Source organism: Anolis carolinensis, chromosome 3 (genome assembly GCF_035594765.1).
Source record: "Anolis carolinensis isolate JA03-04 chromosome 3, rAnoCar3.1.pri, whole genome shotgun sequence".
NCBI classification, from domain to species: domain Eukaryota; kingdom Metazoa; phylum Chordata; class Lepidosauria; order Squamata; family Dactyloidae; genus Anolis; species Anolis carolinensis.
In genome coordinates, this window is record NC_085843.1 from 43,274,581 (window position 1) to 43,300,352 (window position 25,772).

At 43.7% G+C, this 25,772-nt stretch overlaps 2 protein-coding genes across 3 annotated transcripts in view; one reads left to right on the plus strand and one right to left on the minus strand.

The window, feature by feature from the left end:
• Window positions 1–25,772, minus strand: part of cmss1 (cms1 ribosomal small subunit homolog) — a 285,389-nt gene that overhangs the window by 183,876 nt on the left and 75,741 nt on the right. The window lies entirely within an intron of this gene.
• filip1l (filamin A interacting protein 1 like) overlaps window positions 1–25,772 on the plus strand; it is a 250,830-nt gene that overhangs the window by 153,479 nt on the left and 71,579 nt on the right. The window contains exon 3 of the mRNA XM_008107828.3: window positions 5,469–5,642. Coding sequence (XP_008106035.1) covers window positions 5,469–5,642 — 174 coding nt within the window. The remainder of the gene's footprint in view (window positions 1–5,468; window positions 5,643–25,772) is intronic.

Genomic DNA, 25,772 nt, shown 5'->3' on the forward strand with positions numbered 1-25,772 from the left:
AACTCAGCAAGGAAGGTTTATATATATATCTGTGGGAAGTCCAGGGTGAGGGAAGAACTCTTGTCAGTTGGAGGCCAGCGTGAATGCTGCAGTTAATCGCCCTAATTTGCATTGAATGGCTTATTCTACTGGCTACTTTCTGCCTGGGGACATCCTTTGTTAGCTGCCCCTAGTTCCCATGTCTCAGAGTGTTGCTTCTTATTTACTGTTCTGATTTTTGAGTTTTTTTAATACTGGTAGCCAGATTTTGTTCATTTTCATGGTTTCCTCCTTTCGGTTGAAGTTGTCCACATGCTTGTGAATTTCAATGGCTTCTCTGTGTAGTCTGACATGATAATTATTGGAGTGGTCAAGCATTTCTGTGTTCTCACATAATATACTGTGTCCAGGTTGGTTCATCAGGTGCTCTTCTATGGCTGATTTCTCTGGTTGAGTTAGTCTGCAGTGCCTTTCATGTTCTTTGACTCGTGTTTGGGCGCTGTGTTTGGTGGTCCCTATGTAGACTTGTCCACAGCTGCATGGTATTATGGTAGACTCCCGCAGAGGTGAGAGGATTCGTCTTGTCCTTCGCTGACTGTAGCATTTGTTGGATTTTCTTTGTGGGTCTGTAGATAGTTTGTAGGTTGTGTTTCTTCATCAGTTTGCCTATGCGGTCAGTGGTTCCCTTGATGTATGGTAAGAGCACCTTTCCTCTGGGTGGATCTTTGTCTTTACTCTCCTGGCTTGCTCTTGGCCTTACAGCTCTTCTGATGTCCATGGTGGAATATCCATTGGCCTGTAGAGCCCAGTTTAGTAAGTAAGTAAGTAAGTAAGTAAGTAAGTAAAAGTTTATTTGTATGCCGCCCTCTCTCCCGAAAGGGACTTAGGGCGGTTTCCAATATATATATAGTTTAGGTGGTTTAGTTCACCTTGGAGGAGGTGAGGTTTGCAAATTCTTTGTGCACGGTCTGTCAGGGCTTTGACTGTGCTTCTTTTTTGACTTTCTTTTTCCTAAGGTACCAGAGGAGGAGTTATGTGAGTCTAGAAGGTAGCTATATTCTTCCATTCACACTATAGTTTGAATCTGTACAACTTTTTTTTGTCTCTATTACTTTCCTGTACTATAATAAGTACTTTCCTGTATTTCTAAAGACTATGTATGTGACTTATTTTATATGTGAAGCAAAAATTATATGAATATACAATTTTTGTATGTGAAGCAAAGTGCTATGTCATGCATCATAAATCCAGTAGTTTTAGTACCATATATAGCGATTGTCTTCATTACAAATGCACTACATAAAGGTTAAGTAGTAAACCATGCACATGCCAAATGACTAATATTAATATAGAGTACTGACTATAAGCCAAATATTTCTAAATGCACTGGGTGTCATAGAATATGAGCACTTATTGGCACAACAGATTGGCACAACTTTAAATGTTGATATTACTCTTACAAACTGAAACAAGAGTTAAGCGGGCCTTCCCAAAGGGGTGGCAATACAGTTCAGAAAGACATTATGCCACACCACTATATATTTCATGCAACATCTTCCACAATATTTCATTGGAATTTCCTCAATGAGACTTAAAAGATCAGCCCCATTTTATTTATACATACCAGTGAAATTGAAGTCAGTTAAAACAAAGCTTTGATAAAACGATGAAACACCTTAATATTTCACGAATTGTACTTTTCTAGATGCTTCTGGCTTTTGTTCTATCTTTTAAAAAGACGGCAATATACAGAGTTAAATGCTGCATACTCTTTATATTAAACAAATATATGATAATATGGAAACATATATGGAAGAAATAAAAAAAAGATTTTTCCATGGAATTTTAATTTGAACTGAAGTCTGAAACAGAAGGAAAAGAAAAGAAGAACACAGACACCGCAAAAGAAAATGGCTATCAAAGAAATAAAGGCCAGTCACAGATGTTCACTGTTAGTTTTATATCTATATGCTTTTTGAAACAGATGCATTCATTATAAAATTAAGAATTGAAAACACAAAAGTGCATATGTAAACTGAGTAATGGGTAGTGAATATTTTCATATACAGAGTATCCAAAAATAATCTTTATCGTTTCCAATGTATAGAGAATTGAAACTGTAAAGATTATTTCTGGACATCTTGTATATCAGTCACAAAAAAAGATGTACCTTTAATTTGATCAAACAGTTGAACCACTACATAGAAATGAAACAGAAATAATTCATTTTAATATATTCTAAATAATTGGCATGGTGCACTTTATGAACATGTTTGTATATCATCATAGTCGATCATTTTTCCATCAATTCCTTTTTTCTTGTTGTTTTGGAGACTAAGAATGTATGGATACACTTCTGCATAACTACTATACAATTCTGTCACTGTTTCATAATAGTTACAAAGGTCTTTATTTGGGAACCTAAGTAAAGTGTTGTTTTAGGAGATGCTAATGATTTACATTACATTGTGTTATGTGAAGTTTGATCTGTAACAACAAAATGAATGAGACTTCCAAAAGCCTCAATTATGAACATCCATACTCAAGTCTTACAGACCTAAGGGTGTGGCTCCCTTGAATGAGTCCATCCATCTGCAATGGGTTCTTTCTCTTTTCGGAAGACATTCCACTTTTCCAAGAGTGATTGTCTTTTCCAGTGAGTCATATAATCTTATGATTTCCAACACGGTAGCCTCAGTTTGGTCATTTTGGCTTCTAATGAAAGTATAGGCTTGATTTGCCCTCAGGCCCATTTATTGACTTTTTAGGAGTCTTTGGCATCCGTAGAGTTTTACAGGAACACATTTTAATTGTGTCTTCCTCCTGTCAGCCTCCTTCATTTTTAGCTTTCATAACTCATATAAAGAAACCAAGAATACTATGGCGTGGACAACACTGGCCAACACACATTGTAATACATCAAATGTTAGTCTTGATCCTGGGTATATTTGACCTGCTGATTCCAAAAAATGAAACTACTTCTCCCCTATCAGATCTAGTTTTTGAAATAGAGAACATATGGCATCTACCAGTCATCATCTGCTCGCACACAAAAATCATGATAACCATATCCAAGAAACGAGAGGTGATGCAGTCTATCCAATGCAATTATCAAAATCAACACCCCAGATAACACCAAGAACAGGCCTAAAAACCTAGACACCAAGAAATTTTGTTCTTGTTGGTGGATTGTGTAATTTTTTCATTTTCAATAATCTTTAAACTTTCTTCTTCTGATCCCTGAATCATATTTCCTACATATGAAATTTTTATTTATTTATGCATTTACCCAATGTTTTTTCAACATAGGATTCAAGGAAGATTGAACATACCCTCCCACTGCTCCATGGCCCCTTCCACTTATGTTTTAAAACTAACAACACAATTTGTCTAAGGGAAGCACCTTTAAAATCCTAGAGATGTCATTGCAAGAAAATCAGATTTCAACATGCCTGGCTAAACTTTAGCTGGTCTGTGTATAAACTGTTTAAACTGAGAAGCTCCATTTTGTTCCTTGCTTGCCATCAAGATGATACAGGAGAAGCATCTGAACTAAACATATTGAATGTGATTTTCAAAAGCAATTTTAAAGAACATCTAAAATGAGTCATTTTAAAAAGCCTGGTTCATCAGAGGGGGGCGTTGAGAGATCTAAGCCATGATACCTGAAACCCAACATCTTTAACACCTTTAATTATTTTTGAAAAATCTTGGCCACATGTATGACATACATATTGCATAAGTAATCACAAACATACACGGGTCACTCTGCCAACTCAGTGGCCAATTAATCTTGTTTTAAAGAGCTGCCATTATTGCATGCTATTGGAATGCACACTATGGAAGGTCACATCCTCTTGTACTGTGCACTTCATTGGTTTCGATGCACAAACACAGACATGTAACAATAGTAGAGGGCGGCTTCTAGCTTGACTTAAAACAACAAAGAGTAACTTGGTACCCTTGCTCCTGTTTCTCACAGGGGAGAATATGTGACACAAAAATCTAAAAATAGCTGTCAGTACCATCAAAGTGGCTGTTTAACTTATTCAACTTGTTCAATAAGAAACAGCATTTATTAGATTAAAAGTGCAACATTACTTCTCTCTTCACATCCAAAAATAAAGGTAGCGAATCAAGAGGGAATATGTAAGAGAAAATTGTGGGTGCTGCTCATATGCTTGCTTATCTGCATCCTGTTTCCATGGCATTATTTTTATAAACACTACCAACATTTAGTATGTGCAGGGTGGGCTGGAATAAAAATCCACTAAGGTTAAATTGGGACAATAGCAGAAGGTGGGGGTAAGATATCAGAAAGCGGGGTGAGGAAAGAAGATGGAAAGGACGAGTCACTACTTTAAATCAGTAGTTCCAACCTTTTGTCTTGTATGGGACTTTATACAAGGTGTATGGGACTTCAAGTCCCAGAAGCCCCATCCAGCTTGTTTAACTGTTATTCTGAGAGCTGAGGCCCTGGAGGACCAAAGGTTGGGAACCACTTTAAATCAAGAACTGGGAAAAGGTTATTTTGGGCAACACTATCTCCAAGAATTTTCCCATTTGGGATCATGCCCCAACACTTCAGATTTCTTTCTGTTGTTGTGAAAGCTGTAGAAAAGCGATGAGAAGAAAATTAACTTATTTTAAATGTGATGTTGGAGGAGAGGTTGCTCCATATCACAGATTGCCATAAAGACAAACTAATTCAAGAACAAATCAAGCCTATACTCTACCTAGAAGCCCAAAATAACCAAACTGAGAATACTGTACTTCAGATACAACATAAAATAAAATTACATGACTGGGAAAAATCAAGAACTCTTGCCTCAAACAGACAAGAGTTCTTTCTCCCACCCTTGACATCCCACAGATATATAAACCCCACTTGCCTAGTTTCCAACAGACCTCACAACCTCTAAGGATGCCTGCCATAGATATGGGCAAAATGTCAGGAGAGAATGCTTCTAGAACATGGCTATAAAGCCTGGAAAATTCACAGTAACCCAAAAACAATAATGTCCAGTAAAGTGGAAAGTAATAGGAAAAGAGGAACACCACATTACAGATGGATAAACACAATCAAAGACGTCATGGCTCACAGTCTGCAAGACTGTTGATAACTGGGGCCTTAGGAAGTCTCTCATCCTTAAGGCTGCCACAGGTTGCCTACTTGATTGCATACAACAATAACAATAACCTTTCAGAATCCAGAATATGGCCAGGAATCATGATATCTGAGGAATTTAGTTCCTCAAAGTGACTTTTACATGTGCTAAATAACTCTCTACTGCTATTTAATGGCAATACTTCCCTTTCTCAATTGCTTGTGTGTCCAAAATATTCAAGTAGTAGTGTTTGTAACAGAGAAAAATCTATCTGGTGTGCCCTTAAAAATCTCTCTAAATTGATGAATCAATAAAATGTAATTGTTTCAAACAACCGATACCCAGAGCTAATCCTCACTGCAGTAATCCCTGTTTTCACAGGCACAGGATGAAGTCATTGGCGTTTTAAAGGCTGAAAAAATCAACCTGGCTTTACTTGAAGCCCAGTACGGCTTTGTCACACCAAAGAAGGTCCTTGAAGCCCTTCAGCGAGATGCTATACAAGCCAAGGCTACACTATGGCAGGAGGATATTTATGAAAAGCCCATGGGAGAGGTATGTATGATGCAAGCATAAACCTGGATGTGTGTGTGTGTGTGTGTGTGTGTGTGTGTGTGTGTGTGTGTGAAGAGACTGACCCCACATCCCAATAAATTAAAGGACCAGTCTCATTTATTTAAATGGATAAGGGCAAGTGTCAGCAAAGCAAAATATTGTTTAGTTGAACCGTACAAACAGTGAGCTCATTGCTTAAAGATTCCAGCCTTTCAATCACCACTACAAAAATGACATATGCATCTGCTTTGGCAGCATACTTTAACAGGCTGGATCAGCCTTTAACATCAGAGAAGTAAATTAAGGGCACTGTCTTGTACTTTTATACAAAATAATTATGTATAACCCACTGTGCAAACATTTCTCACTGTAGGAATATAAATGGTAGAAATAAATTTAAGGGGATGTTAATTGGTTTAAAAATCTCAGCATCAAGAAATTTAAAAGCCTGCCATATAGAGATAGCATCTTAAAAGAAACCAATGATCTAAAGCAGTGAGCCGTAGGTTTTGGTACAGAAGATGCTTAGTACTTCTGAAAGCCCCTGCTATCAAAGTCAAGAATTCTGGAATTTTTAATCTAAAAATCAAAATCTAAACATGTAGAGGTCAAAAGGCCATGAACCATTGGATTAAGGCACCATCCATAAGCTAAGCAACATTTTAACGCACAATTTTAACTTTATTTCAGTTTACTCTTTCTCTTTTAAAATGTGATCATATTTTATTTGGATCACATGCCTCCAGATAATAACTTTTCTTTTCATTCTCTGTTTCTTTCTCTTTTGGATTGCATGCTTCCAAGGACTGGTGAATTAAGAAAACTGGTACACATACTGGTATTCAGTATACAATTAATTGCTGTAGCAATGCGATTTTTTTTTTTTACACAAACCAATGTCTACTGGCCACAAATTCTAGGCTAAATCTAAAATAAATTGACAAGTCTTTGATAAAACGAAGAGCTTTTACTCTTCTATTTTTCCTTAGGACAAGCAACCAAGTAAATCAACAGGCTTAGTATCCCTGGCAATACACAAACATTCTACAGATGGCAGGAATATGGTACCTTGATATATGTAGTCAGATATTGCTTCCTCTCATTCCTGGAAAATTTGTTTTTTTTGTGTGGAAGGGTAAAAATGGAATCTGAGAGAAACCTAGATGTTGAAATCACTCGATAAAGATTTATAGACATGAAGAGGGATTAAACATCTAGTATTTATAACAACAACAAATGGAGTGATCACAGTGAAAACAGTGGCAGGGAAAGAGTGATAATTCATCTACTGATACATAATGTACATTATTTTGTATGGATATGATGGTAATGAAAAATAAAGCATTATAAGCAATGAAAAGATGATCAGTAATAAAAACCTAGCAATTATCAACATACATTCCCAAATATTTTCATCATCATGCTTCTGGTATGAGCTTCATTGTCATGAACAGAATTGTCCCCTCAAGCATTTTCCAGATTTTAAAAATTTATGTCTAGTGCAGTGGTTCTCAACCGGTGGATTCCCAGATGTTTTGGCCTTTAACTCCCAGAAATCCTAACAGATGGTAAACTGGATGGGATGTCTGAGAGTTATAGGCCAAAACTCCTGGGGACCCACAGGTTGAGAACCACTGGTCTAGTGGTACACATTCATTGCACACAAGCAAATTGGAGAGAACTCACTCCCAGATCTTAAAGCTTTAAGATTTTTATTTTGGTCTGATAAAGCCCAATGGTAGATGGTAATGACTTTCCAAAATACTGTGCTAATTAGGTCACTGAGTATTAATGGAAATAATCCAAAGAGCAGCCCTCCTCCCCGCCAAATTCCAAAACAGAATTTGGACCTCTATCTTGCATTTGTTATACAAATATTTTCTTTTTAACATTGCATGGCAACAAATTAGTTTCTCACACCACTGGATTTGGCAATATCAAAGGCAATGTCCAGAGGAAAGTTAAAATGGTACAGATCCTTCATACTCAATGAAGTTCTGGAAATGGAAGAGGCTCATAAACACAATCCAAAACTTTTACAAAGTCTGTTCCAAACCACAGATATAAAATGTAGATAGAGTTACTAAAGTTAAATACTTATGAAAAGCGGAAAACCAGCAACATTTATAGCCATTGCAAAAAAAAAAAAAAAAGGAGGGACATATCAGACATACCTGAGCAAACGTATTAAGAAATTAGTTTAGGGTCATGTGAAATGGCTTTTAAAAGATGGGCAAAAAGACTATGTGAAGAGAAAATGATGCTTAATTGAACATTTTCAGCTACTACTTGATTCATATGTGCTACACATATATATCTAAAACACTTCCATGTTTAAAGTCATTAACACCTATAATGGTTTAGTTCAACTAGAGCAACTTATTTATGCCTGCATAGCCTTGGGTCACAGCAGGGGAAATCTCAATGAGATCATACTTCAGGATGGGCAACATCTGGAAGTGGCTTGTTGGCACCACTCTCCCACACCAACCATTCACAACTACAAACCTCCTTTACAAGCAGAATGGCATTTCCAACACTGTAATATTCACATATAAGGGATGCAAGAAACGGGAACCTAGCACAAGCTAATGTTAGTTGATTGCAAAACAAACAAAGATATAAACAAAGAATCAGGGGCAGATGTCACCCACATATGCCAGTTGTCCCTATACAATCAGCCACACTTTCCCGCCCAAGAACACTTCCCCTGTTTAGTCCACTTAGTTCCCTCGATGGCTCTCCTTCCAGTTTAACATCGGAAGCATCCCTACCTGAAGCCCAAGGGAGACTATACTCCAGCCTTACTTCTTCTGAAAGTTGACTCGCCACAGATCCCAACCATGTAGGGGGGGAGGGGGGACCGGAGGAGGGGGGCGCCATTCAGGTTGTGTGGGGGAGGAGACTTGCGGGTCATCAACACCCTAGGGAGAAGCGCAACAGAGTGCTTGCGACCCTTGAAAAGGTAGGAAGTGGTAGGCCCCATGGCAGTCCCCTTAGCCTTAAGGTCTTGCTGATCAACGCCAGATCCGTCAATGGTAAGACCGCTGCCATTCAGGACTTGATCCTGGATGGGGGGCGGATCTGGCTTGCATTACCGAGACCTGGCTGGACGAGCTGGGGGGAGTAAATCTCACTCAGCTGTGCCCACCAGGCTTTGGAGTGCATCAGCAGGCCAGGCTGGGGGGGGCGCGGAGGAGGGGTCGCAGTTGTCTATCGGCAATCCATCGCCGTGGTCAGATGCTCTGTTCCGCAAGCATCTGGATTTGAGTGCGTCCACCTGAGGGTGGGGAACCGTGATAGAGTGGGGTTTCTGCTGGTGTACCGCCCACCCCACGACCCAGTAGTTTCCCTGACTGAGCTAGCAGAGGTGGTCTCCAATTCGGCCTTGGTCTCCCAGTGCCTGGTGGTGCTGGGAGACTTTAACATTCATGCTGAGACCCCCTTGACTGGTGCAGCTCAGGATTTCATGGCCGCCATGACGACCATGGGGCTATCACAAATTATAGCTGGTCCTACCCATCAGGCTGGACACACACTCGACCTAGTTTTTGTGGCGGACAGTGGAATGATCAGAGTGGAAGAACAAAACACCCTTCCTGTGTCATGGTCTGATCATTATCTGGTCAGTTTTAGGCTTTCGGCGACCCTAAACCTCCGCAGGGGTGGAGGACAAATTAAGATCGTCCGCCCCAGGAGACTGATGAATCCGGAGGGATTCCTGAGGAATCTTGGGGTTCTTCCTGCCATGGAGCCTGGCGATCCTGTCGACGTCTTGGTCGATCTCTATAACAGGGAAGTGACCAGGGCGATAGATACGATCGCTCCCGAACGCCCCATCACGTTGCGTCATGACAAGCCGTCTCCCTGGTTCACCGGGGAGCAGGCTGTGATGAAGTATACGAGGAGGGAGCTAGAGCGCACTTGGAGGAGTTCTCGGGACGTGTCCGACTGAGCACGGGCTACAGCCTTTCTTAGGGCGTATACCGTGGCTATACGGGCAGCCAAGGAGTCCTATATGACTACCCGTATAGCGTCTGCAGCAAATAGATCATCTGAGTTGTTTCGGGTCGTTGGGGAACTCCTTCAGCCACCTGTGGTGGAGGAGACTTTTGACGACCCAGCAACTCGGTGTCGCGATTTCGCACACCATTTTGCAGACAAAGTTGCTCAGATACGCCTTGAGCTCAACTCCAATTTCACCACAGTGCCAGGGGAGGTGACTGAGGCATCTGCTTGTCCAATTTTGTGGGATTCTTTTAGGCTTGTTCTTCCTGAGACCGTGGTGGAGGTCCTTGGGGCTGTGAGGGCAACCACATCGGCTCTGGACCCTTGCCCGTCTTGGCTAATTAAATCGGCCAGGGAGGGGCTGGTTGATTGGTTTGTGTTGATCATTAACGCATCGTTGGAGCAGGGGTTTTTTCCATCTTACCTGAAACAAGCTGTAGTTCGTACACTCCTTAAAAGGGTTTCCCTTGACTCTACGGTGCTGAACAACTTCAGACCAATCTCCAACCTCCCTTTCTTGGGTAAGGTGCTGGAGCGGGTGGTTGCCTCCCAGCTCCAGGGCTTTCTAGATGACATCAACTACCTAGATCAGTCACAGTCTGGTTTCAGGCCTGGTCACGGCACCGAGACAGCCTTGGTCGCCTTGGGGGATGACCTCCGTAGAGAGCTGGACAGGGGGACTGTGACCCTGTTGGTTCTCTTGGACATCTCAGCGGCTTTCGATACCATCGATCATGGTATCCTTCTGGGACGACTCTCTGGGATGGGTCTCGGGGACACGGTTTTGTTGTGGCTCCGATCCTTCCTGGAGGGTCGATCCCAGATGGTGAAGCTGGGAGACGCCTGCTCGGACCCCTGGCCTTTGAGCTGTGGGGTCCCGCAAGGCTCTACTCTGTCTCCCATGCTCTTTAACATATACATGAAACCGCTGGAAGAGGTCATCCGGAGTTTTGTAGTTGGGTGTCATCTCTATGCAGATGACGCACAACTCTACTACTCTTTTCCACCTAATTCCAAGGAGGCCTCTCGGGTGCTGGACGAGTGCCTGGCCGCTGTGTCTATCTGGATGAGGAGGAACAAGCTGAAGATCAATCCCGACAAGACAGAGGTCCTCCTGGTCGATCGTAAACCTGACCGGGGTATAGGGTGGCAACCTGTGCTGGACGGGGTTACACTCCCCCTGAAGCCACAGGTCCGCAGTCTGGGAGTCCTCCTGGATTCATCGCTTACGCTCGAGGCTCAGGCGTCGGCGGTGTCTGGGAGGGGCTTCACACAATTGAGACTCGTGCGCCAACTGCGACCGTACCTCGCGAAGGCTGATCTGGCCGGGGTGGTCCATGCCTTGGTCACCTCCAGACTGGACTACTGTAATGCGCTCTACGTGGGGCTGCCCTTGAAAACGGCTCGGAAGTTCCAACTGGTCCAACGAGCGGCAGCCAGGATGTTAACTGGGGCCCCTTACAGAGAGAGGTCAACCCTCCTGTTCAAGGAGCTCCACTGGCTGCCATTTATTTTCTGAGCCCAATTTAAGGTGCATGTGCTTACCTACAAAGCCCTGAACGGTTTGGGACCATCCTACCTCCGTGACCGCATCTCCGTCTACGAACCCACGCGTTCACTTCGGTCATCTGGAGAGACCCTGCTCGTGATCCCGCCTGCGTCGCAAGCGCGGTTGGTGGGGACACGAGACAGGGCCTTCTCTGTGGTGGCCCCCCGACTCTGGAACACCCTCCCCAAGGATCTCAGACAGGCCCCTACATTGGCAGTCTTCAGAAAGAACTTGAAGACCTGGCTGTTCCAATGTGCCTTCCCAGATTAATAGGAAATCTCCAATACCAAGTCCCATAAGCACTTTATTAGAATTAAGATCGCATATCGCACTCTGCACTTGCCCTATAAGACTTATATATCACCTATCACATCAGCACTTTTAATCTTGTACCCATTACTCTGGCCTGGCCCAGTTCTATTGTGTTTTAGCGTATTGTTATTGCTTGTGGTTTATACTGTTTTAATTGTTTTTAATTTGCTTTTTATTTTGTATTGTTATATTGTGTGTTGAGGCCTTGGCCTTTGTAAGCCGGATCGAGTCCTTCGGGAGATGCTAGCGGGGTACAAATAAAGTTTAATAATAATAATAATAATTTGCTACCTAGCCTAGTTCCATCATACTCATTTGAAGGGCGATCTCCTCTCATGTCATTTGAGTGTGATGTGAATCCAGCTGATGTGGCCTGTATCTGCCATTAACCTCTGAAATACAATCAGTAGCTAAACTGGTGTTTGTGTGACAAGCCCCCATTTGTGTAACTCCTCACAAGTTATGCATTGTCTGTGTTCTATCACTGTTTCAAAATCTTATAAAATGCAGTAATAAATTATCCTGTAGAGCCACTACTGAAAAGGCGCTGTCTCTTGTCCCCGCCAGCCGCACATGTGGGGCTGGCGAGACCGCCAGCAGGGCCTCACCTGAAGATCTTAAATTTTGAGGTGGGTTGTAGCGGGAGACACGTTTGGACAAGTAAGCTGGGCCGGAACTGTTTAGAGCTTTATAGGCCAAAGCCAGCACCTCGAATTGTGCTCGGTAGCTAATCGGCAGCCAGTGGAGCTGGCGCAACAGAGTAGTAGTATGCTCCCTGTATGCTGCTCCAGTTATTAACCTGGCTGCCTCCCATTGGACTAGTTGTAGCTTCCAAACAGTCTTCAAAGGCAGCCCCACGTAGACCGTGTTGCAGTAGTCTAATCGAGATGTAACAAGAGCATGGACTACCGTGGCCAAGTCTGGCTTCTCAAGGTACGGACGCAGCTGGCGCACAAGTTTTAACTATGCGAAGATTCCCCTAGCCACCGCCAAGACCTGGGGCTCCAGGCTCAACTATGAGTCTAGGATCACCCCCAGACTGCAAATCTGCACCTTCAGGGGGAGTGTGACCCTCTCCAGCACAGGCTGTAACCCTATACCCTGTTCGGCCTTCCAACTGACCAGGAGGACCTCTGTCTTGTCTGGATTCAATTTCAATTTGTTGGCCCTCATCTAGACCGACACAGCAGCCAAGCACCGGTTCAGAATCTGGACAGCCTCCTTAGTGACAGGTGGAAAGAAGTGATAGAGTTGGACATCATCTGCATAGAGATGACACCACACTCTGAAACTCCTGATTATCTCTCCCAGCGACTTCATGTAAATATTAAACAACATGGGGGACAATACAGAACCCTGCGGGACCCCACAAGTCAATGGTTGTGGGGCCGAGCAGGCATCCCCCAATGACACCATCTGGGACCGACCCTCCAGGAATGAGTGGAGCCACTGCAAAAAAGTACCTCCAAGACCCATCCCTGCGAGATGTCCCAGAAGGATACCGTGGTCAATGGTATTGAAGGCCGCTGTGAGGTCCAGCAGAACTAGCAGAGACACACTCCCTCTGTCCAGCTCCCGGCGAAGATCATCGACTAAGGCGACAAAGGTTGTCTCAGTACCATGCCCCAGCCTAAAGCCAGACTGTGCCAGACCCAGAAAATTAGTGTTAACCAAGAATCACATACACTTCTTCTTGGAGTGGAAAACCAGGATACACATGTGTTGTAATTGTATTCAAATAACAACAAGCTGTTGGACAGTTGAAAGTTGGGGAAACTCCCCTTTATGCTGTCAAAATTTCCTGACATATGCTGGACAGTTCAAAATTTCCCCTGATCTGTTTTTGTACCTTTCATTCATTGAATATAATTCAGAAATGCCTTTATATAAATTGGTGTCCCAGTAACTACATTTCACATATTATGTCATAGGATATCCAGTTTCATAATCAACTGTATACTTGACTGGAAACCACAGCCAAGAACTGTTAACACGGGCAAAATTACTTCTAAAGAAAACATTTCTATGAAAGGAGGGAAGAAATCTCACTTTTCTACCACTCATAAATATTGCTATAGGTCAGAAGTATATATTTCATTATTAAGTCAATATAAACATGAGCCTTTTCCCCCATACAACTATGACTGGATCCTAGTCAGGAGTAAAGTGCAAAACAAACATACAAGCAAGCAAGCAAGTAAAGCCAGTTTTAAACCAGGATCTATATCTGGTTAAGGTCCTGGCTTGTTCTAATCCTAGTAAGGATAGCTTCCCAAATTATTAACAATTGAAACAATGTTTAATTAGTTCAGGCAGTGATGAACTGCAGCAAATCTAGGAGCAAATTTCAAAACAAGGTTCATCAACATCATGGTGAAAGAGTAACTGAATGCGGGTGTGGTTTTCTCATTATTTTGTGAGTGATGAAAATGCAAAAGGCCTTTGAGACAGTTGTAAATCACACCTTTACAATAGGAAAAGTTGCATCCTTATACAGTCCTTCCCATTTATTCTGATCAAATATTAAGAACAAATTAAATGCAAAGAAAGCTTGCTGATTACCACATTACATTTATAGCTATAATGACTCTGAAACAAAAATGAGACATTAAAATAATAGACATACTCTAGTTTCAGCTAACTGTTGGCGTTTGTGCTATTTTAAACAATATCATTTGTAAGCTATATATTTGGGTGATTAAAATTTGGCCCAAGTTAACATATTGTTGATAGTCCTGTTCAAGATCAATTGTTCATGGAATGCAAGAATGATTGAGATGGGTTTGGTGCCGATCTTTATACTAGAAATGGGTAAATTTCATGTGCAACCCGAAAGTTTATAACCCTTGTACATTCTGTATTGATGACAGTTCTCCACACTTTCATATTCTCTCTACATGTATCTCTGCAGATGTAAAAAAGTATCAACACAAATTTTAAGAAATCAGGAACTTTGTCATGAACTTTAAAAAACCCAGCCTCTTTACTTTATGACTAATGTCAGACAAACATATTCTAATGCTGTTTTATATGTTAAAAAACAAATGCATAGCTAAATTGTAGATCAGAAAATATAACCCCATGGAGACAAACCCACTTAAAATCCCATGAAGTCTAGACTATCTTGGTCCAGCTCTTGTCAAAACAATAAAGAATGAGGGAAATCTGTTCCATTTTATGTTTCCCTTCATTAGGCACTTATTCAACTCATTAGTATAACTACAGCAGCAGCAAAGAACTTTTTATCACTTCATAGGGAAGCTGAAACTCATAATTATATGGAACTCGGCCCCTTTCCTTCATAGAACGAACAAAAAATTAACATGCATCATGGCTAGACAAAGAGCACTCCATCAATTAAGCACCAAGCCAAAACAGGGAAGGACATTTCCAAATAAAACAGAACATTTGAGTAAATCATCAGGATTGGACAAACAATCTCAAGCATGAGGAATAATTCAGATGGTACTAATAACTCTTTACAAATATCAGGTGTTGTTGGCAAGATAAATACTTAAAATTAGGAATCTGCATATTGGATAACCAAGAATAGTAGAAAATTTTGAATGATCACTGGAACCAGAGCCCACTTTGTGAGCAGCAGAGGCAGTCAGAGGGTGTGAGTTCTACATTAGAAATTCTGCCTGGGGCCAGCCTCACCAAACATACTGGGAATGGCTCCCACAGCTGTGCAATTTCACCTGAAGCCAACAGCAGCTAAAAAGCAATCACTAGACCTAGAGCCTGCTTTGCTGAGCGGCAGAGGCAGTCAGAGGATGAGAGCTCTACATTAGAACTTCTGCCTGGGGCCAGCTGTAGCATCACAGTGAGCAAGGCTCTTTTACAACTACATGTTAAGTGTTGTTGCATTAATGCCTCATTTGTCCTTTGTTTTTATTGTTGTTTTTGGATGTCTCTTTCTCTTTTTATTATTTGTTTTTAATTCAATATATATAGCACCTGGGGCAGCAATACAGGTCATACAAGGCATATATATAGCAGGGTCATATGTCCTCATAGAGGAAGGAGAGGAAGGTGTTTAATACCTATCTCACCTTCCAGTCACCCTGCCAGCCTGAGGAACTTGGAGAGTGAGCCAGACCACCCACAAAACCTAACCTTGCTCTTAAGTAAAGCCAGGTCAGTGAAAAATAAGACTCATCATCTATGATCTCCTCAAAGATGAGGGAGCTGACCTGGCATGTTTCACTGGAAGCTGGGAGATGATACTAGTGCTCCAACTTGGGCCCAGACCCTCCCAGCCAAGTACTATGGCAGTGAGCAGGCAAGGAAAAGTGGGCAGGGTTGGGGTCGTTCTGATCTATAAAGGCCATCTTAACCTGACCGGACTACCTACTAGGAAGCTAAATCACATTGAATGTGTGTACCCGAGTCTGAAAACCAGGGATAGACTGCGGATTCTGTGAGTGTACTGTTCACCCCGCTGCTTAACAGACACCTTGGCCAAGCTGATGGAACTGGTCTCAGAGATGTTGTTGGAATCGCCCAGACTTTTGCTTCTGGGTGACTTCAACATACCACTGGAGGCCAGTTTTGTCAGGTGCAGCTCGGGAGTTCACAGTATCTTTGACAAACATGGGCCTATCCCAATTGCTTTCTGGATCTACGCATTTGGCAGGTCACAAATTTCCTTGACCCATTTCAAACTGGCTTCAGAGCAGGATGCAGAGTTGAGATTGCTATGGTCTCCCTAGTGGACGATCTCTGTCTCAATACCGACAAGGGGAGTGTGTCCCTGTTGGTGCTTCTAGACCTCTCAGTGGCCTTTGATACCATTGACCATGGCATCCTTCTGGAATTCCTGGAGGGGCTGGCAATTGGAGGCACTGTGCTGCAATGGTTCCGGTTGTACCTCTCAGGCAGGTTCTAGATCAGTGGTTCTCAACCTGGGGTCCCCAGATGTTTTTGGCCTTCAACTCCTAGAAATCCTAACAGTTGGTAAACTGCCTGAGATTTCTGAGAGTTGTGGGCCAAAAACATATGCGGACCCCAGGTTGAGAACCACTGTTCTAGATGGCAGAACTTGAGGATAGCTGCCCCTCCAAAAAGGAGCTGTTAAGTGGTGTCCCACAAGGTGCCATTCTATCTCCAATGCTCTTTAATATTTACATGAAGCCGCTGGGGGAGATCATCCATAGGCATGGGGTGGGGTGTTATTAGTATGCTGATGACACCCAAATATATTTCTCCATGTCCTCCAAAACAGCTTCAGCTAAGGATAGCATGTCTCCTCTGAATAAATACCTGAAGATGGTAATGGGTTGGATGAGTAAAAACAAATTGAAACTGAATCCAGACAAAACAAAGGAGCTTGACATCAAGGGTCCTAATCTGGGGGTGGAGGTAAATAAACCAGTCCTGGATAGGGTTACACTCCCTTTGAAATACTGTGTTCGCAGCTTGGGAGTGCGCCTGGATCCAGCTCAGGTAGATGAAATGGTGAGGAGTGCTTACTGCTAGCTTCAGCTGATACGCCAGCTGTGTCCCTTCCTAGATTTGGAAGACCTAAAGATGGTAGTGCATGCGCTGATAACCTCAAGACTGGACTTCTGCAATACGTTTTACATTGGGCTATCTTTGTACAAAGTTCAGAACACCAGCTGGTTCAAAATACGGCAGCCAGATTGGTTACAGGAGCATCTAGGAGTGAGCACATTACACCTATCCTAAAGTCACTCCATTGGCTGCCAATTAGTTTTTGGGCAAAGTACAAGGTGTTGGTTTTGACCTTTAAAGCCCTACATGGTTTGGGTTCAGATTACCTTCAGAATCACCTTCTCCCATACAATCTGCCTCAAATACTTAGGCTCTCTGGGGGGCGTCTGCTCCAGCCTCCCAGAACCTGACTGGTGACCAACACCCAGAGGATCTTTTCATCAGCCGCCCCAAGACTCTGGAATGACCTGCCTGCACAGCTGATAGCTAGATCAGTTGTCAGAATTAAAAAACCATCTAAAGACACATCTCTTCTGGCAGGCCTACCCAGACAGATTTTAACTACGAATCTTAAACTCATGTCCTTTGTTTTGATGTCTGGTTTGTTTATTTTGATATTTTGTTATAGAAATGCAGTTTTAATGTGGATCTTTTATATAAATGTGTATATTTGTTGAATTTTTTGCAATGTTCATGTTTTTTAATTGTGTTGCAACGTGCCTCTAGCCACAGGGAGAGGCGGATAATAAATTAAAATTATTATTATTATTATTATTATTATTATTATTATTATTATTATTATTATTATTATTTCTTTAGCACAACACTGATTAGGAATCTATAATGGCTAGCCAGAAAGTAATGCCCTAATACTTATGTTTTAAGATAGCAACCTAGTATCCACCCAGTTGTCTTGGACAATAGTTCCCAGCATTCCCAAGCAGCATTGCCCAACTCTACTTAGCATGATCTTAATGCGTTGTTACATCCATCCTTTCTACAGCCATTTGTGCTAGATTATGAAAGCTATATATAGCCATGGTAAATATGTACAGGTTTTTCCCCCTACTCATTCCAAGCCATCTTTACTCTTTAAAAACAAAGCTGTAAATTGTGCAGTCCTCTGGATGTTGATGGACAGTCATTCCCAACATTCCTCACCATTGGCTGTGCTAGACTAGAGCTTCTAGGAGTTGCAGTCTGAAAACATATAAAAATCTGCACAATTTCCACCCCTATTCTGAAGAGCAAATAGCCATGAAAGGAAATGCGATAACCCTGCTTTCCTTTACAAGAAATATAGTGCCTTGCTATGACAGACATGTAAGTGCTGTTTCCTATATGTGTAATATCTGGTCATCTCAAACTAATGGCAAATATTGTGTTAAGAAATTGCGAATAGTCAGAAAAGTGTGGCTGCCACTGTCAACCTAGTTCTCATTTTTTTCTCAATAATATTCTTTAAAGGCATACTATTTTTCTGTGCTGAATAAAAACCCTTCTGGTTGACCTAAAAGGAAAACCACATAGTCAAGATACTACATTGAATTCTAGTTCCATTATTGAGGACCCTTCCACACAGCCATATAACCCAGAATATTAAAGCAGATCATCCACAATATCTGCTTTGAACTGGGTTATGCCATGTGGATTCAATGTGGATTTTACAGAGCTGTGTGGAAGGGGCTTGAGAAATCTTTACATAGATTACCTGCATAAATAGGAAATACAATTTCAGTTGACAGAACATTTATAGAATCCTACAGTGACAACCAAAAATATATGAAGGTAGTCTCTAAGTTACAAACAAATTATGTTTATTCTTAAGTTGAATATGCATGTAAGTCGGAACAGGTACATTTTTTAAGTATAACTCCAACCATTATATATATGGAGACAATGATTGGTCATAAAGCTTCAGCACATATATCATGTAACTCTTCCAGGAGTGAATTTCCCTTCCCAGGGGTAGATTTCTCTCACTTCCTGTTGTCTCATTCCTGTTTGTAATTATAAGTTCTTTGTAAGTCGGATGTTTGTAACTCGGGGACTGCCTGTATTTCCCTCATAAGTAAAACTGATGAACTGATATCTTAATCCTAAATCCTGAAATGGCTTCAGAAAACCTCAATTCCACTGATTCCAAGCTGGATAAATTGATGGAAATGGTTCAAGGGCTGCAAAGCTCAATGGAACATCTTGCTATTGAGGTTAAAGACACAAGAGAGCAGGTACAGAGTATTCTTCAAAACCAGTCAAGTTATGAATCAAAAATCAAAGACTTGGAACGAGATGTGCACTATTTGAATCAGAAAGTAGTGGATCTGGAGAATAGATTAAGAAGAAGAAACATCCTTATCTCAGGAATCCCTGAATATTTAGGTAATAAAGACTTGATTGGATCCCTGAGTGAATGGTGGAAGGAATTTGGAGTACAAGCTACAGAATATGACATTGAACGGGCACATAGAATTGCTTCATATGTAGATAAAGATAAAAATCATAATAAGCAAAGACCAAGGACAGTAATAATCGCTTTTGCCAGAGAGTCCATCTGCCTGAAAGTCTACAAATCCCTAAGGAAGATCCAGGACCTAAAATACAATGGAAACAAGGTGACAGTTTTTCAGGACTTGGCAAAATCAACCAGAGAGGAAAGAGCTTCTTTCAAGGCTGTCACAGATAGACTTAGAGCAGAGAAAATTAAGTACACCTGGGCCTTCCCTGCAACTATTGTTATCTACAAAGGGGGGGGGGGGGAAATTACAGCGAGAACTCCACAAGAGGGAATCAAAATGCTAAGGGAGTTGAAGTTAACTTGTCCTTCACCCGAGAGACACCCAGATGAAACAGAAGAAGAAGATGGGACTGGTACAATAACTGAGGAAGACGAGGAAGGAGCTGAATCTCAACTGAGGACAGAACTTTTTTTAAAAAAGAAGGGCTTTAAAGGAAAAAAAACTGTGAAACAACATGTGTCCTTGTACAGGCCCAGAACAAGAAGAAACTATAAATAGTGGATCTGAATTATGCTACATGGAGTCTGAACAATCATATATATATATATATATGCTAAGCTAATAGTAACAAATGTTAGAACGTATAAGATAGTGTTAAATATTGTAAAAAGATTTAAGTCTGACTAACTTCACTGTGATGACCCATGGGCCTTGTAGTCCTGCTCAGGACATTGTAATTCCTGATGAAGATGAAAACTTGGGTTTTTTACCTTCCCAGTCTGAACTGGATTCCTCTCAGCCAGATCTTTCCCAGGCAGATCTGGGAACCTTGCACCTGCAAGAAAGTTGTCTCCCAGAAGTATGTCAAACAAGCCCAGAGCCTACTTCTCCCGTATTCTTGCGCCGGGAGTTTTGTAAACAACAGAGAAGTTTGGATTCAGCTTCGCGCAGGAGTGCAAGGATTGCAGCTAAGAATGTGGCCAATTAAGACTGCTTCTCGTGAGAATCTTTGGGGAGTCTCACATCTGGTCTCAGAGTTAGCTTTCGGTTCTGATTCCCAGAGAACTGCTTCGGCGGGAAAGCTAGACTCTATTTAGGTGTTTTACCCGCGTAGTAACTTCGCGGAGTCAATTCGTCAGCCTACGGAGCGAGTTGTGTCTGGACAGCGCGCTCCGATTCAAGCCTCGCTCCTGCTCAAGCCTTTGCCTAGCTATCCAGCCTTCGCCTTGCTTCCCAGCCTTTGTTTATCTACGGACTTTGCCTTGTTTCCCAGGATCAATCCTTGCCTTGTTCCACGGTTTTATCAAGTTATTCCACGGACCTTGTTCTTGTTCTTAGTTTCCTTGTTCCACGTTCAAGCCTTGTTTCAAGTATCAAGTTATTTCCTAGCCTCGCTCAAGTTTCATGGACTAAAGGACCTTGTCATCTCCCCTCACTTTGCTTGGCAAAGTGAGTGTTTCGGTTATTGGATTACAACTTTGGACCTTAATATTTCTTATTGGACATTGCTTTTTTGGACTAATTCTGACCTTTCCTGAAAGGTCTAATTCTGAACTATTTTCTACACTTGTTTTTATTAACTTTATATATTCCTTCAATAAAGATATTAGATAGATTCTGGCCTCTGTGTATGGTTATTGGTGCTCTGCAGCCTGGGTCGTGACAGTTTGACTCCGCCACCCTAAGCACCAATTAACCTCGGCCAGAATGTCTACCGGAGTCGTACCTGGGCCGAGTGGCCAGCCGATTACCTACACCATCGACAAGGAAGAGGTGGACCGAATCCGTGATAAGCTCAATGCACAGGATGGAGAAATAAGGGGTTTGAAGGAACGCGGAGTTCGTCTTCCGGCCATGGCGTTGCCAACCAAGTTTACTGGAGAAGCTTCTAAGGTTCATGTCTTCCGTCGCCAATGTCAAGCTTATCTGGAGGCCCGTGCTGCCGAGTTTCCCCAAGAAGACATCAAAGTGGCATGGGTTTACAGTCTTCTAGACGGGCCAGCGGCCAGCTGGGCGACGGCACTGTTCGACCAAGTCTCTCCACACCTAAGATCAGCGCAACACTTCTTGGACCACCTCAAGGAGACTTGGGGAATCGAGGACAATTTGGAGGCAGCCGGTCACAAACTCCGTCGCCTTTTCCAAGGAGACAGACCTATGTCTCAGTATATAGCCGAGTTCCGAGTGCTGGCCCACAACACCGGCTGGAACGATGTAGCCCTCAGGGGACAATTCCGGGAGGGTCTCAACATTGAAATGCTGGAAGAAATCTCCAAGGTGGATCCTCCCCAGACCCTCGAGGCACTCATTGATCAATGTTTACGGGCTGAAGTCATGATTGCCAACAGGAAACAGTGGGTTCGAGGCCAGGGCAGTAGAGCCGGGGCAAAACCCCCCGCTCCCGCCAGCGTTCAGCCACGTCCGGTGTGGAGACCCCCACCGCCAACCCCATACCCCAGAGGAGGCGAGGAGGTGCCGATGCAGTTGGGCAATGTGCGTCCCAGACTAGATGCCGCCGAGAAGGCCCGTCGTCAACGCTTAAACCTCTGCTGGTACTGCGGGAACGGGGGCCACTTCGCCAGAGAGTGCCCAGCCAAAGGGAAGCCTGCCGCCCGTCTTGCGGCGGCGTCCTCCACGGAGACGAAGGCGTCTGAGCCGACTGGCACACAGCCGGCGGGGGAAGCCAACGACCGGGTGTAGAGAGGCTCGCCAACCCGGTCAAAAAATCCATCCAAGAGCCGCCAACCGGGGTCCTGTTCCTTCTCGTGGTCACATTATGGTCAGCAAAAAGGGGACCCGTCATGATCCACGCCATGATAGACTCTGGAGCTACCAACAATTTCATCGATAGAGAGTATGCCGACTCTCTGGGATTACAATATCATGATTTCAAGAATGCCCGTGTGGTGCAAGCCATAGACGGCCGTCCCCTCAAGACGGGCCCCGTAAGTCAGTGGTCGGAACCCACCAGGATGTGGATAAGGGAACATATGGAAGAGATTTCCTTCTTTGTTACCGAGGTTCCCCATTTCCCTGTGATTTTGGGAATTCCATGGCTGACTCTCCACGACCCTAACATCTCCTGGTCCAACAGAGAACTGCAGTTTGCTTCACCGTATTGCCAAAACCATTGCCTCGTAGCCAAGGTATGCCATGCCACAGACACCGAGCCCATCATCACCTTGCCAAAGAAGTACTCCGAGTATTGGGATGTATTCAATGAGAAAGAAGCCGAAAAATTACCCCCACATAGACCTTATGACTGTGCCATTGACTTGGTGGAGGGGGCCCCGATCCCGCGAGGGCATCTCTACTCCCTGACTGAACCAGAGCAAGAAGCTCTCAGGGAATTCCTAGAGACAAACCTTCGCAAGGGATTCATCAGACCCTCTCAATCCCCAGCCGCCTCCCCAGTGATGTTTGTGAAGAAGAAGTCAGGGGAACTACGCTTGGTGGTGGACTACAGAGCATTGAACAATATCACCAAGCGGAACAGCTATCCCCTGCCCTTAATCTCGGATCTACTGGATCGGCTTCGAGGAGCCAAGGTTTACACCAAGCTGGATCTTCGGGGGGCTTACAACTTAGTTCGCATCAGGGAAGGGGACGAGTGGAAGACCGCCTTCCAGACCAAATTCGGATTATTTGAGTCCCGAGTTATGAATTTCGGTTTATGCGGAGCCCCCGCAACGTTCCAGCATTTTGTCAATGACATTTTTCAGGACTATCTAGACAGGTTCTTGATAATCTACCTGGACGATTTTTTGGTGTTTTCCAGATCACAATCAGAACATGAGAACCACGTCAAAATGGTGTTACAACGATTGCGGGATCATGGACTTTATGCCAAGCTGGAAAAATGCGCTTTTGATCTACAAGAGGTAGATTTCCTTGGTTACCGCATCTCGCCTCTAGGGCTTTCCATGGATCCAGCCAAAGTTTCAGCAGTATTGGAATGGCGGGCGCCAACTAACAAGAAAGAGGTGCAGCGTTTCTTGGGGTTCGCGAACTACTACCGCAAGTTCATTCCAGATTTTGCCCGCTGGTCCGACCCCATCACTAGCTGCATCCGTGGAAAGCAGCCTTTCCGCTGGACTGATCAAGCAGAGAAAGGGTTCCAGCAACTAAAGAAACTATTCACCTCCCAGCCAATTCTACAGCACCCAAATCCTGGAACCCCTTTTGTGGTGCAAGCGGACGCCTCTGATGTGGCAATTGGGGCTGTACTCTTACAACCGGTGGGAGATCACCTCCACCCCTGTGCCTTTTATTCTCGTCAACTAACCACACCAGAGAGGAATTACACCATTTGGGAAAAAGAACTACTGGCCATAAAGGCAGCCTTTGAAACTTGGAGACATTGGCTAGAAGGGGCCAAATTTCCCATTGAAGTCCACACTGATCATCGTAATCTAGAACATCTAAGAACTGCCCGCAAACTAAATCAGAGGCAGCAACGTTGGGCTTTATTCTTTGAACGTTTCAACTTCCAGATCCATTATGTGACCCCAGCCCAAACCAAGCAAGCAGACGCCCTGTCACGTAAACCGGAATACGCTGCAGGACGCAAGGAGACCTTTGAATCCCAACTGCTACAACCTGAGAACTTTGCCACGCTCACGGTGGGGAACACCAAATCCATTCCCATTGGTTCAACTTCCCCTACTCCAGGACCCATCTGTGCTCAAGAAATCAGGGCTAGTCAGCAAGCAGATGCCTGGGCGCAGGACCAACTTCGCCAAGGTCTGCATTTTCCCTTTTCGCTTAAAGATGGGCTGCTCTGCTATAGAAATCATGTTTATATCCCACCCGGACCGGGCAGGGAAAAAGCGCTGCGTCTGTGTCATGACTGCAAACCAGCAGGACACTTCGGACTATTTAAAACTATGCATTTGATCCTAAGGGATTTTTGGTGGCCCAAGATCCGCAAGGATGTGGAAAAATATGTCAACACCTGCCCAGTATGCCAGCGCTCCAAGATACGAAGGGAGAAGCCCTCAGGGCTTTTACACCCCCTTCCTACCCCATCTCGCCCATGGGAAATAATTTCCGCGGATTTCATCACTGACCTACCACCTTCCTGTGGATTCACCACGATCTTAGTGGTGGTGGACCTATTCACCAAGTTAGCCCATTTCATTCCCTGCGAAGGCCTCCCCACGGCCAAGGAAACTGCGGATCTATTTCTTCAACATGTTTTCAGACTACATGGATTGCCCAAGAGTTTGGTCACAGACCGTGGATCTCAATTCACCTCTCGTTTTTGGAAGGCACTACAAAAACTATTGGGCATAGACTCTCGCTTATCTTCAGCTCATCATCCCCAAACAGATGGGCAAACGGAGCGCACCAATGCCACTTTGGAGCAGTATCTTCGCTGTTATGTAAACTATCAACAGGACAATTGGGCTTCTCTGTTACCACTGTCTGAGTTTGCCTACAACAATGGAGTTCAAGCTTCTACAAAAGAAACGCCGTTCTTTGCAAACTACGGCTTCCATCCACGTTTCTTCCCCCCTGTCATTGAAACTTCAGAGGTTCCCGCAGCAGAGGATTGGCTGCAGGAACTCACAGCGGTGCAACAACTTTTACTCCAGCAACTGGATCAAGCCAAGGAGGACTATAAACGCCACGCTGACAAACATCGCCAGCCGGGCCCCGAAATCAAGGTAGGAGATCGGGTTTTCCTGTCCACTCGCTTTCTGCCCTCCCACCGCCCTTGCCGGAAGTTAGATGCCCGTTTCATTGGTCCCTATCCAGTGGTGGCGCAATTAAACCCCGTGACTTTCAAACTCCAACTTCCGCGTTCAATGCGCATTCACCCAGTGTTTCACCGTTCCCTGCTCCTTCCGGCGGATGGTGTGCGACCTGATACAGACCAACCGGCCCCCCCTCCTGTTTTGATGAATGGGGAGGAGGAGTTCGAGGTTGAGGACATTTTGGATTCTCGCTTTCACCGCCGCCGCCTACAATATCTCATTGACTGGGTGGGTTTTGGCCCTGAGGAACGCTCTTGGGAAGACGCCTCCACAGTCCATGCTCCTGATCTAACCCGTCGCTTTCATCAGACCTATCCCACCAAACCACGACCTCGCGCCTCGGGGAGAGGGCCCCAGTTTGGGAGGGGCCTTGAGGAGGGGGATAGTGTGATGACCCATGGGCCTTGTAGTCCTGCTCAGGACATTGTAATTCCTGATGAAGATGAAAACTTGGGTTTTTTACCTTCCCAGTCTGAACTGGATTCCTCTCAGCCAGATCTTTCCCAGGCAGATCTGGGAACCTTGCACCTGCAAGAAAGTTGTCTCCCAGAAGTATGTCAAACAAGCCCAGAGCCTACTTCTCCCG